The sequence below is a fragment of the Salmo salar genome, chromosome ssa04, assembly GCF_905237065.1.
Source record: "Salmo salar chromosome ssa04, Ssal_v3.1, whole genome shotgun sequence".
Lineage (NCBI taxonomy): Eukaryota > Metazoa > Chordata > Actinopteri > Salmoniformes > Salmonidae > Salmo > Salmo salar.
The window spans coordinates 44,682,767-44,699,474 of record NC_059445.1 but is presented as its reverse complement, the minus strand read 5'-3'; the positions used below and the strand labels follow the sequence as shown (position 1 = coordinate 44,699,474).

Sequence of the window (16,708 nt, the reverse complement as noted above, 5' to 3'; positions counted from 1 at the left end):
ATAAGCTACTATGTCATCTATTTGAAGTGCTCGGTCTGTAATTATATAGGCCTATGCTAGGTGAAATAGCCTGCTGCTACTTTAAGTGAACATATTTATGACGTTTATTGGATTGCAATTTGCAGCACTAAATGATTAACTCTCTATGGTTGGCGCGAAAGATACGTGCGCAATAGCGTCGGTAATGTTTCAGAACTGGACAGCGACCATACTTTAAGGATTTGGCAATAGAGTATCCGAGATGAGGGTAACCTTTTCAGTCATTGAATAATATGCAATGTATATATTATATTAGTGTATTATTTCGGTTGTTTTGGGTGCATTTTAAAATATAAATGACCAAAGGATTGATAATTGACAACTGCTTTTCATTAATGCGATTTTAGAAATGTAAAAATAGAGGCCTAAATAACATAGCTTATAATGTTATCCTAAACTACATTGACATTTTATTTTATTTTCCTCACTTGCTTCGAAATGATAGACTGTGCCTAAGTGTTTAAGGCTCAAACCAAAATGGTGTTGACTGAGTAAAAACTGGTGATTTGTTCTGGCTGACTTATAGGCATGCCCAGTTTGGCTAAATTTAAGTTGCATATTTTAACAGTAAGATATTGGAAATATCTTGTTCAATGTATATTCAGTAACTTTGTAGTGTTACTGCAGTTTTTGTGAAAATACTCAATGTGTCGCTGTTCACCTTCTCTGGGTGAGTGCATACGTGTGTCCCCACCCAGTAGATGAACATATACAGGGAGGAGACTCTTCTCGGCAGTGGGGAAAAAACAAAGCATTGACTGGTTTCAACATATCCTTGCTTGGAGAGAATATTGGAACTTAGACTATATTTTTTTTATGGAATAACGAATTCTGTAAATCACCATTTTAAGTCACCATTGATGATGATGGATGCAAGATTCTCGGTCTCTGCCTTCGTTCTCTCCTCGGTTTTCTTACTTGTTCTCCCTCGTATCACGTATGGAGACATGAGCTACTCTGCTCCCGAGGAAGCGAAGCGTGGATTTATCATTGGGAATATAGCCAAGGATCTCGGACTGGATGCGAAGAGATTATCTGATCGCAAAGCTCGGTTGGACATGGATGATAACAGTAAACGTTATTGCGACATCAACCTCGCGGCTGGCAACCTTATTGTGACGGATAGAATAGATAGAGAGGAGCTGTGTGGTTCGAAAGTTACTTGTGCATTAAAATATGAGCTTGTGCTTGAAAACCCTCTGGAGCTGCATCGTATCACTGTGCAAATTCAAGACGTAAATGACAATTCACCTCGTTTCCCCAATGAACGCATGAATCTAGAAATAAGGGAATCGGCTGACAAAGGGGAGCGTTTTCCCTTAGACGAAGCCCATGATTCGGACATAGGATTAAACACGGTGCAAAGCTATACGCTCGACAGGAATGAACATTTTGTTTTGGCCGTTCATACAAATAGAGATGGTGGTAAATACAGTGAGTTGGTGTTAGAAAAAGAGCTGGATCGAGAAAAGCAAGAGGAGGTGAGGTTGTTACTTACTGCTGTTGATGGTGGGACTCCACAGAGATCTGGTACTGTAGCTATACACGTCACTGTGCTGGATGCTAATGATAATAAACCAGTATTTAGCCAGGACGTTTATAGAGTCAGTTTGACAGAAAATTCCCCTCTAGATTATATAGTGGTAACTGTCAGCGCCACTGACGCAGATAAGGGTGCAAATGGGGAAGTGACGTATGACTTCAGCAGTATATCTGATAAAGCATCGACGGTGTTTTCTATAGACAAAGGGACTGGTGTAATCAGAGTCGTCGGACCTGTGGACTTTGAGGAGAGGACAGATTATGAAATGCGCGTCCAAGCCAAAGATGGGTCAGGTTTAGCTTCCAACACAAAAGTAATCATAGATATTACCGATATAAATGACAATGCACCATTAATATTCATCAAATCACTTAGCAATCCCATCCCTGAGAACGTGTTACCTGGTACAGAGGTGGGCATCATTCAAGTACAGGATAAAGATTCGGAGGGAAATAGACAGGTCCGCTGCTCCATTCAACAAAATGTCCCTTTCAAACTTAACCCTTCAATCAAAAACTACTATTCTCTGGTAACAACTAGTGAACTAGACCGTGAGATAATATCAGATTATAACATAACTATCACTGCCACTGACGAGGGGTCTCCACCTTTATCCTCCACAAATACTATTCATTTATCTGTATCAGACGTGAATGACAACCCTCCTGTGTATGAAGAACAATCCTACAGTTCCTATGTGACTGAAAACAACAAGCCTGGCTCCTCTATGTGTTCTGTTACTGCCAGAGACCCAGACTGGAGACAGAACGGTACGGTGGTCTATTCTCTATTGCCCAGTGATGTCAACGGTGTTCCGGTGTCCTCATTTCTATCCATTAACGGAGACACGGGGGTGATCCATGCTGTGAGGGCATTTGATTATGAACAGTTTAGGAGCTTCAAAGTCCACGTTGTAGCCAGAGACAATGGTTCTCCTCCACTCAGCAGTAACGTGACAGTGAGTGTCTTCATAACAGATGAGAATGATAACTCTCCCCAGATATTATACCCTGCTCCAGCAGGGAACTCCTTGATGACTGAGATGGTCCCCAAAGCTGCTCTGGCGGGGTCCCTGGTTTCCAAGGTGATAGCTGTGGATGCTGACTCTGGACAGAACGCGTGGCTTTCATATCAGATCGTGAAATCGACTGATCCGGGACTTTTCACTATTGGTCTCCACAGTGGAGAGATCAGGGCACAGCGGGACATTTCAGAATCTGACAGTATGAAGCAGAACCTTGTTATATCAGTGAAAGATAACGGACAGCCCTCTCTCTCTACAACCTGTGATGTATATTTACTCATATCAGATAACTTGGCTGAAGTTCCAGAACTGAAAGACATGACTTATGAGGATAGTTCCAAACTAACTTCCTATTTGATCATCGCACTGGTCTCTGTCTCCACCTTTTTCCTGACTTTCATTATTCTCATCCTGGCCGTGAGGTTCTGCCGCAGTAGAAAGCCTAGAATGATGTTTGATGGAGCAGTCGCCATTCCCAGCGCGTATTTCCCTCCCAACTATGCAGAGGTGGATGGAGCTGGAACTCTGCGCAGTTCTTACAATTATGACGCATACCTGACAACGGGCTCACGCACCAGCGACTTCAAGTTTGCCAGATCTTACAACGACAGCACGCTGCCTGCTGACCAGACACTGCAGAGGAGTCAAATCGAGTGTTTGGGAGAAAGTATAATCAATCTAAACGACGTTGGGGATACTGAGGTGAGATTAAACGACTAATTTTGGTATTGATTGACCATTTATTTTATGAAACAACTATATATATATATATATATATATATATATATATATATATATATATATATATATATATATATATATATATAACAACAACACAGAGTTACACATAAACAAACGTACGGTCAATAACACAATAGAAAAATCAATGTACAGTGTGTGCAAATGTAGAAGAGTAGGCAGGTAAGGCAATAAATAGGCCATAGTGGTGAAATAATTACAATTTAGCTTTAACACTGTAGTGATAGATGTGCAGATGATGATGTGCAAGTAGAGATACTGGGTTGCAATAGAGCAAGAGGGTAAGTAATAATATGGGAATGATCATGACCACAAGTCTGTCAGATATTTCAATTTGGTCGCTGTGCTGGCTCATCAGACACGGCAACGTTTTTAAATGGACTGAATTCAGTAGGTTTCACTGTTAATATCTGCATTCCAAAACCTACGAATTTTGGCCAGAGTTTAATCACTTTCAAACAATTTTACTCAAGTATCTTATTCCAGGGCAGGGTGCCATACCTACGGACTTCTTTGATTACGTTTTAATGCAGGACACATGTTTACAATTACAACTTTGAAGTGCTTCGTTTGTCATTTTAAACGCAGGACGTAGGTTTACCTATTGACTATTTGAAGGGTTCTGTCTCTGTAAAAAGATTGTTTTGGTCTAAGGCTGCTGCCATAAGACAACATGTTTGCCGTTTGTTGGATAGCAATTTGCAGTAGTACATTTTATTCTCCCTCTAACGTTTGGTATGACAGATAAAGTAAGTGGGCTATTGCGTCGGCTCTGTTTCAGCACTGGACAGCGACCAGACATTGAGAATCTGGCAATGGAGTATCCAGCAGGAGATGAACCTTTTTAGTCAATGACTATGTCCATTGCTTTGGGTGATTTAAAAAAATATAAATTACCAAAGCCTTGATAATAAACAACTGTTTTTCAATAATGTGATTTGAGAAGTTTTAAAATATAGGCCTAAATAATATAGCCTATTCTTATATCCTTAACTACCGTGACATTTTCATTTGTTTTCCTCAGTTGCTTCTGAATGATAGATAGATATTGTCTGGGGGTTAAATAAGGCAAAACGAAAAATGAAATTTACTGATTCAAATCTGGTGATATGTTCTATCTATAAACTGCACTGTTGGCCTGCATGTATGGCAATATTTAACTATAGCACATTTTACGATAAGATATTGAATGAATCTTGTTCAATGTACTGTATATTCAGTACCTTCGCAGTGTGACTGCAGTTTTTGTGAAAATACTCAATGTGTCGCTGTTCACCTTCTCTGGGTGAATGTATGACTGTGTCCCCATGCCAGCAGATTACCATATACAGGGAGGAGACTTGTTTCGGCAGTGGGGAAAAACGTCGCATTGACTGGTTTCAACATTTATCGTTGCTTGGACAGAATTTGGATTGTAACGTTGGCTACATATTTTGTGGCATAACGAATTTGGTAAATCACCATCTTAAGGATAGGAATATCAAACGTTCCAACGTTGATGATGGTGGTCAAAATATTTTTGGTCTCTGCCGTCAAACTCTGCTCGGTTTTCTTTCTTGTTCTCCCTCACACCACGCATGGAGACATGAGCTACTCTGCTCCCGAGGAAGCGAAGCGTGGATTTATCATTGGGAATATAGCCAAGGATCTCGGGCTGGATGCGAAGAGATTCTCTGATCGCAAAGCTCGGTTGGACATGGATGACATCAGTCAACGTTATTGTGACATTGACCTCGCGGCTGGCAACCTTATTGTGACGGATAGAATAGATAGAGAGGAGCTGTGTGGTTCGAAGGTTACTTGTGCATTAAAATATGAGCTTGTGCTTGAAAACCCTCTGGAGCTGCATCGTATTACTGTGCAAATTCAAGACGTAAACGATAACTCTCCTAGATTTCCTCAAGAGCGTATGAATCTAGAAATTAGAGAATCGGCTGATAAAGGTCGACGTTTTCCCTTAGACGAAGCCCATGATTCGGACATAGGATTAAACACGGTGCAAAGCTATACGCTCGACAGGAATGACTATTTTGTTTTGGCCGTTCATACAAATAGAGATGGTGGGAAATACAGTGAGTTGGTGTTAGAAAAAGAGCTGGATCGAGAAAAGCAAGAGGAGGTGACGTTGTTACTTACTGCTGTTGATGGTGGGACTCCACAGAGATCTGGTACTGTAGTTATACACGTCACTGTGCTGGATGCTAATGATAATATTCCAGTATTTAGCCAGGATGTTTATAGAGTCAGTCTGACAGAAAATTCCCCTCTAGATTATATAGTGGTAACTGTCAGCGCCACTGACGCAGATAAGGGTGCAAATGGGGAAGTGACGTATGACTTCAGCAGTATATCTGATAAAGCATCGACGGTGTTTTCTATAGACAAAGGGACTGGTGTAATCAGAGTCGTCGGACCTGTGGACTTTGAAGAGAGGAAAGATTATGAAATGCGCGTCCAAGCCAAAGATGGGTCAGGTTTAGCTTCCAACACAAAAGTAATTATAGATATTACCGATATAAATGACAATGCACCATTAATATTCATCAAATCACTTAGCAATCCCATCCCTGAGAACGTGTTACCTGGCACAGAGGTGGGCATCATTAATGTACAGGATAAAGATTCAGAGGGAAATAGACAGGTCCGCTGCTCCATTCAACAAAATGTTCCTTTCAAATTAAACCCCTCAATCAAAAACTACTATTCTCTGGTAACAACTAGTGAACTAGACCGAGAGATAATATCAGATTATAACATAACTATCACTGCCGCTGACGAGGGGTCTCCAACTTTATGCTCCTCAAAGACTATTCATTTATCTGTGTCAGACGTGAATGACAACCCACCCGTGTTTGACGAACAATCCTACAGTTCCTATGTGACTGAAAACAACAAGCCTGGCTCCTCTATGTGTTCTGTTACTGCCAGAGACCCAGACTGGAGACAGAACGGCACGGTGGTCTATTCTCTATTGCCTAGTGATGTCAACGGTGTTCCGGTGTCCTCATTTCTATCCATTAACGGAGACACGGGGGTGATCCATGCTGTGAGACCATTTGATTATGAGCAGTTTAGGAGCTTCAAAGTCCACGTTGTAGCCAGAGACAATGGTTCTCCTCCACTCAGCAGTAACGTGACAGTGAGAGTCTTCATAACAGATGAGAATGATAACTCTCCCCAGATATTATACCCTGCGCCAGCAGGGAACTCCTTGATGACTGAGATGGTCCCCAAAGCTGCTCTGGCGGGGTCCCTGGTTTCCAAGGTGATAGCTGTGGATGCTGACTCTGGACAGAACGCGTGGCTTTCATATCAGATCGTGAAATCGACTGATCCGGGACTTTTCACTATTGGTCTCCACAGTGGAGAGATCAGGGCACAGCGGGACATTTCTGAATCTGACAGTATGAAGCAGAACCTTGTTATATCAGTGAAAGATAACGGACAGCCCTCTCTCTCTACAACCTGTGATGTATATTTACTCATATCAGATAACTTGGCTGAAGTTCCAGAACTGAAAGACATGACTTATGAGGATAGTTCCAAACTAACTTCCTATTTGATCATCGCACTGGTCTCTGTCTCCACCTTTTTCCTGACTTTCATTATTCTCATCCTGGCCGTGAGGTTCTGCCGCAGTAGAAAGCCTAGAATGTTGTTTGATGGAGCAGTCGCCATTCCCAGCGCGTATTTCCCTCCCAACTATGCAGAGGTGGATGGAGCTGGAACTCTGCGCAGTTCTTACAATTATGACGCATACCTGACAACGGGCTCACGCACCAGCGACTTCAAGTTTGCCAGATCTTACAATGACAGCACGCTGCCTGCTGATCAGACACTGAAGAAACCAGTTGAGCCTTTTGGCGAAAGTATAATTACTCTGAACAATGCAGAAAATTGTGATGAGGTAAGATAACAGTGGCCTGATATAATGTATTGACTTATCATATTTAAATGTGAGTTCGGTTGTCTCGGCGTAGCCTATTTGATTCGATACATTTCACTTGTTTCAGTTTGTTTACTTTGTGCCATCATTGGTTTTGCTCCTCGCTCTTATAAGAACTATGTCCATGAAAATCAGTGTCGCACTCCTAAATCATTTCTGGACATAGTGAAACTTGAATGGGTAGCCGAAGGCTCTAAATATTTGCCAACAGTGGCTTTCTTTCTTTCTTTTATGTGGTGTCTTCACAACATTTAAGAGATCATATGGCAGCCCTTCGCCCTTTCGAGGTCGTTGGTGTTTCAGCACCACTATTGTGGATAGCGATCACCATTCTGCAGGCTTCTGCAATGGAATGACTAAAGCTATCTGTAGTTAAACTTTTTTTCTGGTCTTATGTTTCTCTAAGGCACATCATCAGGGATTTCTACCGTTTGAAATCCTTATTTCATTAGATGTGTATTTATTTTACAGATCATTCATTGTGTAATGTAGTGTTTCTTAATAAAACTAATCTTATTCCGTTTTAAAACCAGAGCATACAGAAGTTTATAAAATAAGGATTCACTTAAGTCCATACTGTGAATATAGATTTGATTTAGTATCACGTTTGTTTGCTTCAGCACCCTGCTGCTGTTTTTGGAATTTTTCGCGAGATTTACCAACTTCTCTAGAAATCTTCTATAGTCCGATAGCGGATCTAATGATCGCAGGCAACCTCTCACTTTGATAGTTCACTATAATATAAAGCTTATGAAGTGCAGGCTATCGATTGTTTCATCAATTGTCAAACATTGAGAAATGGATTTCTAAGCTCCCTGCGCCCCAACTCCACACCTTTTTTGGGCAATTTTTTGTCAGTAAATGCAGTGTTGAAATAAATACTCAGTGTGTCGCTATATACCAACCTTGAACTAATATATGTATCTCTCCTCCCACAACTGTAATATTCAAAAGCAAGAAAACACCCAACTACGTCACATAACATCGCAGGAGAATCAGGATGTATGCAATGCTTCTTTTCTCTTCGTTTAGCCAACCGTTTGAATAATTATCCATCACGAACAACTGGCCTATTCTGTGAATTATCTCTGTCTTCCAGGCATATGTCGAAGATGGGGCACTACGGTTTCTCGCTCTCAATACTCTGTGTGACACTGCTTTCTCTGTCCAAACTGCACCCTAGCCATGGAGATATAAACTACTCTATTCCGGAGGAGCTGAAATGTGGATCTTTCATCGGAAATATAGCCAAGGATCTGGGGCTAGATGCTAAGAGATTGTCGGCTCGTGACGCTAGGTTAGACTTGGACGGCAGCAGTCGACGCTACTGTGATATCAACGCTAACTCGGCGGATCTGATTGTTTCTGAAACAATAGACAGAGAAGAGCTGTGCGGCCCAAGGGTTTCGTGCGCTTTGAAATACGAGCTGGTGCTTGAAAATCCTTTAGAGTTGCACCGTGTTACTGTTCAAATCCAGGATATAAATGATAATTCACCTCGATTCCCAAGTGAACGCATAGAATTAGAGATAGTAGAGTCGGCTGTGAAAGGGCAACGTTTTCCCTTAAACGAAGCCCATGACGCAGATATTGGATTAAATGCAGTTCAAAGCTATACGCTGGAGAGGAATGACCATTTTGTTTTGGCTGTTCATACAAATAGAGACGGTGGGAAATATGGCGAGTTAGTGTTGGAGAAGGAATTAGATCGAGAACAACAGCAAGAGGTGACATTGTTACTTACTGCGGTTGATGGTGGGACTCCACAGAGATCTGGTACTGTAGTTATACACGTCACTGTGCTGGATGCGAACGACAATATTCCAGTGTTTATTCAGGACGCCTATAAGGTCAGTCTACCAGAAAATTCTCCTTTGGATACGGTAGTAGCTACAGTTAGTGCCACGGATGCTGACGAGGGACACAATGGGGAAGTGAGCTACGATTTCAGTCGAATATCTGATAAAGCAGCGAGGCTATTTTCCGTTGAAAAGAAGACTGGAAAAATTAAAGTCATTGGACCAATAGATTTTGAAGCGGAAACATATTATGAAATGCGTATCCAGGCGCAAGACGGATCAGGGTTGGTTTCCAACACAAAAGTAATTGTCGAAATCACAGATGAAAATGACAATGTACCTGTGATATTCCTAAAATCTTTAAAAAATCCCATCCCAGAGGACGTGTTACCTGGCACAGAGGTGGGCATCATTAATGTACAGGATAAAGACTCGGAGGGAAATAGACAGGTCCGCTGCTCCATTCAACAAAATGTTCCGTTCAAATTAAACCCCTCAATCAAAAACTACTATTCTCTGGTAACAACGAGTGAACTCGACCGTGAGATAATATCAGATTATAACATAACTATCACTGCCACTGACGAGGGGTCTACACCTTTATCCTCCTCAAAGACTATTCATTTATCTGTGTCAGACGTGAATGACAACCCACCTGTGTTTGAAGAACAATCCTACAGTTCCTATGTGACTGAAAACAACAAGCCTGGCTCCTCTATGTGTTCTGTTACTGCCAGAGACCCAGACTGGAGACAGAACGGTACGGTGGTCTATTCTCTATTGCCCAGTGATGTCAACGGTGTTCCGGTGTCCTCATTTCTATCCATTAACGGAGACACGGGGGTGATCCATGCTGTGAGACCATTTGATTATGAGCAGTTTAGGAGCTTCAAAGTCCACGTTGTAGCCAGAGACAATGGTTCTCCTCCACTCAGCAGTAACGTGACAGTGAGTGTCTTCATAACAGATGAGAATGATAACTCTCCACAGATATTATACCCTGCTCCAGCAGGGAACTCCTTGATGACTGAGATGGTCCCCAAAGCTGCTCTGGCGGGGTCCCTGGTTTCCAAGGTGATCGCTGTGGATGCTGACTCTGGACAGAACGCGTGGCTTTCATATCAGATCGTGAAATCGACTGATCCGGGACTTTTCACTATTGGTCTCCACAGTGGAGAGATCAGGGCACAGCGGGACATTTCTGAATCTGACAGTATGAAGCAGAACCTTGTTATATCAGTGAAAGATAACGGACAGCCCTCTCTCTCTACAACCTGTGATGTATATTTACTCATATCAGACAACTTGGCTGAAGTTCCACAACTGAAAGACATGACTTATGAGGATAGTTCCAAACTAACTTTCTATTTGATCATAGCACTGGTCTCTGTCTCCACCTTTTTCCTGACTTTCATTATTCTCATCCTGGCCGTGAGGTTCTGCCGCAGTAGAAAGCCTAGAATGTTGTTTGATGGAGCAGTCGCCATTCCCAGCGCGTATTTCCCTCCCAACTATGCAGAGGTGGATGGAGCTGGAACTCTGCGCAGTTCTTACAATTATGACGCATACCTGACAACGGGCTCACGCACCAGCGACTTCAAGTTTGCCAGATCTTACAATGACAGCACACTGCCTGCCGATTTAACACTAAGGAAGAGCCCAGATGAAACCAGTGAAGCTATTGAGAGTGGATCAAAATATTCAACTATGGTAATGGCACATTTTTTAAATTAAAAGTGTCTTTCTGGGGTAGAGCAGTGGTGGGATGAAGGAGAGAAGACATTTATATTTGTTTGGTCTGCTTGCTTACTGTGTCTGATGATCCTTACTACAACTCCTTCATCAATGGCCTTTGGCTGGTGGTGGTGGAGGGGAGGTCAAAGTTCACTGAAAATAGTAGAGACATAGTTCATTCCCCTTGACCTTGGCTGTTTGCTTCATTTGACCACTGAAGCAACACCTGGGTTAGTCATCCTGGCATTCCATATCACCTGTTTTCACACTGACCTTGTATCAGAAGAGGTTCAAGACTCTTTCTGGAGATGGACAGAATTCTTTCAAATATAGATTGTTTTAACCGTTGTTGAATTCATATCAGGCAGGAGTAATTGTCAAACTTCTGCCTGAGTATTTGTTCTGCCGTGAAAACATAAGAAACTTTATCACGTAAGCTAACTATGGAATACATCTTTAATATCTAACTGTGTGAATGCCAATTATTTTTCAGAAAAATCTTGCTGGTGATAGTTGTGTACATTTCTATTGTCTTTGACAACCGTGGGCAAACTTATCCACTCTGGTCTCCAGCAGAGTCACCTAGAGTTGAATGTTTCGCCCAGATGCGAAAATGGCAATTTGAAGGTCACCCCAGGGTCATAATGGCACCATTCAAGTACATAATGAAGAAGATTTTCCAGCCAAGAAAGTCTATTTGTCACTCAAAACCAGCCTCTGTGGCACAGAGAAAGTGACACTAGTGGCACAAGACTACAGCTTTTAGGCCCATGGAGAGAATGAACCATGCATTCATATTCCTTTGGCGAGAGTATGAATACATGCATTTTGTTACTTCATAGCAGCTTTATTACCATCAGTAGAGATGTAGCTGCTTGAAGTGTTCTGAAAGAGGAGATGTCCATAAAATGCTTAACACCATTCTGCTATAGGTCATTCTTCTTGTAAGCGTGTGAAATTAAACGCAAATGGGACACAGCATTTAAACCTGTTATGTTTTTAACACTTTTCTTTCATTTGTTTCTTGTTTTTTCACGCTCTCCCATTGGACCATTATTTGGGCGTCTGAAGGTAAGATATATTTTTTTCTTCTTCTTTTCCTGTAGACACAGATACAAATTAAGGTGTCCCACTCGTACAGTCAGAAGGGTTGACATGTAGGCCTACACGATGTGGCTGACAGATACACTACTTCTGACACTTTACACTCGCTTACGTCATTCAACAATGCACTTAGATGCTAAGTCTAGTATTCTGCTAGCTCTCACAGTCTCACGTCAGAATTAGACGTTCATCCATGTTTCTCAAACGTCAGTACTGACTTGTATCACGGTTGATCTGGCTGGCTAATCAATCATTTTCAGGTTGATTGAATACATGCCTTACTGGGGAACTCTTTTCATGATTACCTGTCTGTCAGCGGTTCCCTCTCTTTCTTCAACATTGACTATTGTCCATTGACCATCTCAAGCACAAGGCTGACACAGTAATATACGACGCAGCAATAACACACCTTACCATTAGCACACATCTCAGCAGTACATGACATTCCTCACCATAAACACACAGAACATTGTATTGAGGAGACAGCCCAGTAGTGGCCCACAAAGCAAAACCACTCACACACAGCATACCAGTAACACAAAGTATACTGCCCGCTGAACTTCACACAACTCAGCACTGCAGACAAACATACACACACACTGCAGCGAGCCTGCTCTGCTCAGCACTGGCACACAATTCTAAAGTAGGTTCTAAAGTAGGTCAGGAGAATTATATATGTAGCTCCTCAGCCCTCCGTATCTGCTCAAAGATATCTCTTATTCATTTAATTCTTCTTCATCTGAATGGGAGGCCTATCTCTTTCTGTGTGTAACTATATAACACATTGGTCTATGATATATAACAATGTATATCATCTATATTTTATATGCAAAACTGGTAATGGAATTTCATTTGTGATATTGGAAGAGGTGCATCATGTCTGCCGTGATTGTGATTGTGATGTATAGACAAGCCTCCGTTGGTATCGATGTCCATGGGACATAAAGGAATGGAGAGGGGCATATCTGTGGGGTGTTGGGTGTGCAACTCTGCAGCAGGATGTGTGGAGATTTTTTGGGGCACATGTGGAGCTTGTGTTTTGGATATAGGGCTTCATGCTTCACTGCTTTGACACACTGTCTGACTCATACTGTGATGACCTCTGACCTTGGTCTGTGGGAGGAGTCCTGTTGGCCTCTCAGTTTCACCGCCAGTTACATGGAAATAAAGGGGATGAAATGGTGGATAAAACATGACCTACAGCTGTTCTGATTTTTGAGACATGGGGTCAATATTTTTGTGATGTGAATTATGCAGTCAGGGTTAAACACATGTTGCCATATCGATTTGCTGGTGATCATCTTTTTATCATTTGTATTTGGTGACACAATTTCAGCATGCACCATTTTCATTATTAAATCGTTTTTGTATTTCATGGCCTAAAAGAAGATCTAGTTTAGTTGGTTTGATAGTCTGCCTTTCAATTTGCAACTGGTGCTCTCCATGGTGCTGAAATACCAAACGTGCTGCATTCAAAGAGCTGTTTGTGTCTTTGGCTTTGACTTTTACGGTGTCATTGTAAGTGCTCCAAAAACATATATTTTTTTGCAAGACAGTATTGTGAAAACTGTTTACTGACAACATAAAAAGATACATGACCTGGTTAATATTCAAGTATTCAAAATGACAATAGTGACAATTGGCAATTGTTGATACTTATCTTGACTGATCTATTATTGTTTTGCTTGTGATATTAATTCTGATATGAATAGTAAGTCTCCCTCTAATATAATGTTTTACAGTAGTATTGAACTTCTTTACCCACACCCCGTGTCCGTAACCTTTTTAGAGCTGTCATTACAATAATATTCCACCTGCTGATGTGGTTATGTAATAAACCAGTCTTTCTTTAGCTGTCTGTGTAGCAGTATCAACATGATGTTAGTCTGGGCTCTGGACTCTGAGCGCTGCTGTTGAACAGTGAGACGAGTTATAAGCCTCAAATGCGATGAATCTCCCATCTGAGTGATTCTTTTGAGCCAAAACAACATTTGGGGCAGATTTCTAGAATCAAACTCAAATGAAAACCGACAGATGATTTAAAAGGACTACGGGGGAGTTGTGCATAAGTACGCTACTCAATATTTTTGATGTGGAAAGATATATTTAGCTTTTTCTCAATGTTTAAGAGAATGCAAAATCAAACGCCACAATGGTATGGACGATTGGGCTCCCGAGTGGTGCAGCGGTCTAAGGCACTGCATCTCAGTGCTAGAGGCGTCACTAGAGACCCTGGTTCGATTCCAGGCTGTATCACAACCAGACGTTACTGGGAGTCCCATAGGGCGGCGCACAATTGGCCCAACGTCGTCCGGGTTTGGCCGTGGTAGGCCAACATTGTAAATAAGAATTTGTTCTTAACTGACTGGCCTAGTTAAATTTTAAAAATGCTCATTGTGTGTGTGGCCTCTAAGTGATAATGTCCAAGAAGCTGGTGTTTGGAGGATAAGATATAGCCCTGACACAAATCTAGGGTTGCTACAATGGCCGGCTGGCTGTTCGTTCTATCGGTTGCTAGAGACGCGACCCAGTCATTCAGTCTTTTTGTTCTGTATCTATGGACGCGACCCAGTCGATCGTTCTAAATGTTCAATTGCCATACTGGCTGGCAACATTCTTATACTTTACTTGCTAGCTAGCCAACTACGGCTAACTTACAGTCACGTCAAACAATGCAGCCAGAATAACAACAAAGTAGCTTCATTTGCACTTGTTTAAGCTGTTTTCTAATTATATTTATTTGGAACATCCCTAACAATGAACTAATGAGGCGTGATTTCACCTGGCATAGAAAATGTGCTAGCCAACAACACAGCTAACACAATCACTTCAAATAGAAGCTGGAAATACCGCAAACTAGTTGCACTTTGTTTCATTGTACCTTTTTTTTTAAATTGATATTTCTTTGTATATAATCCATTAAAATGATGCTGATTCAGGATTTTGACTGGCTGGAAAAGCTGCCTGTCTGTCTCATCCTGACTCCTGACATGTTCATTACCATGGGACAGCTGTAGTTCGAATTTCAATATTGAAACAATGCTGCAAATGTTGGAGAGACAGACAGCAAGGTTTTTACAAATCTCTGCTGTTGAAAACCAAATGCTAGTCTAAAAGAAATGTGAGATAATGTCTCCATGCTTTTTATAGTGGAGATTAAATGTATAAATTGCCTGGCTGGGCTTATGAAAAAGTGGATTGCGCAGTCAGATGGAACAGAGTAAATAGGCATTTTAAAGTCAGATTTAGACCCACCCATTGTATAATTAAGCAATAAGGCCCTAAGGGCTGTGGTATATGGCCAATATACCACAGCTAAGGGCTGTTCTTAGGCACAACACAGCGCGGAGTGCCTGGATACAGCCCTTAGCTGTGGTACATTGGCCATATATCCCAAAACCCTGAGATAACTTATTGCTATTACAAACTGGTTACCAACGTAATTAGAGCTATAAAAATAAATGTTTTGTCATACCCGTGGTACACGGTCTGATATACCACGGCTGTCACCCAATCAGCATTCAGGATTCGAACCACCCAGTTTATAACAGAAAACAACTCCCCAGGTGTGTCAATTAGTTGGGTCCCGCCAAAGATGAAGACTGGGGTCAGAACGCCAGCGTCTCCAATTTCTTGGAAGAATCGCAGGTGGAAGGAAATTACATCTCATCTTTGATAAGTGTGTGATAGTGTGAAGATTTTAGCGGTAATGATAAAAAAAGGGCTTACAATGGGGCGAGCAGGTTGCTATGGTAACCAAGAGCCACAGATTTCTCCTTCGTTTTCTTAAAAGGTTCCATGTGCCGCAGGAAGACCTGGTGAGCATTTCCGCCCCACCCTGGAGTATGCCGCTTCTTTTTGGCCCAGCTCACTAACCCAAGCCCAGTCCGATGACCTGTATCTATTCAGAAGAGAGCATGCCGCGCCGTCCTGTCCCTACCCCGGCTTCATTAAAGACGGCCTCAAATCAGCACCATCGTCACAGGCAGCCACCTAAAATCTAAATTCAAAGACTAGCTTAGCCCCTGACCGAATCACGTTGACAGCCAGGAACACCCGTAGCCAAAACGAACTGACTTTACCAAAGTCTAGAACTGAACCGTACATACGGTCACCAATCATATATTTATTCTCATTGATTAGTGAGTCGCCTTAAGATAGCAGGACATTATTGCTATCTTTTTTTACTCTATTTTTATTTATTTCTGTTGCTCTTATACATTAGTATTAGTTTGTAGGTGCGGATATCGACTCTGTCACTCGAGAAGGCTTTTATGGCACAGTCGATGGCGAGCTGGGCTTGGGGCCAGAAGATTGAGGGTCAGAGCCGTGCTCCCGGCTTGTTTTATTACACTGGTGTCAGAAGTGATCGGACCTCGCATCCACGACAGTGCATGGGCTTGGCGGGTGAGCGCGTTCCTGTAAGACGGCGTCTTGTGAGGTCTAGCTCGAGGACGCGCTCTTTGAATGGAAGGAGTTGGGTAGCGACCGTGGTTTATAGGCTGAACGCGGATTTCGACTCTGCTGGGCTTTGGGCCTCGCCACCTGCCTGTTTTATTACAATATGTTGAATGCTCATGGAGTTCAATTTTTTGAAGAAAAAAAAATGGTATTGGTATTGACTGCTATATGAGTGTAATAAATAAAACTTGAAATAAAAATAAGATAACGATTCATTCTGAAACATTCATTCTGTCTGCAGTGAGATCGTTTGCTTATGAACAAATAGAACTTTTGAATTCCACGTTAAAGCGCAAAAC

General features: G+C 41.9%; 1 protein-coding gene across 29 annotated transcripts in view; it reads left to right on the top strand.

Annotated features, from left to right (window-relative positions):
- LOC106603249 (protocadherin gamma-C5) overlaps positions 1 to 16,708 on the top strand; it is a 186,079-nt gene that overhangs the window by 102,579 nt on the left and 66,792 nt on the right. Inside the window, exon 1 of one of the 29 annotated variants that reach the window (XM_045716968.1) lies at positions 736 to 3,308. The exons of 21 other annotated variants lie outside the window; for them this stretch is intronic. In XM_045716968.1, the coding sequence (XP_045572924.1) occupies positions 900 to 3,308 (2,409 nt within the window). In that variant the 5' untranslated portion in view covers positions 736 to 899. Of the gene's footprint in view, positions 1 to 735; positions 3,309 to 4,708; positions 7,273 to 8,264; positions 10,821 to 16,708 lie in introns of those variants that run through there. 7 more of the 29 variants (XM_045716980.1, XM_045716995.1, XM_045716967.1 and 4 more) reach the window with 7 other exon arrangements.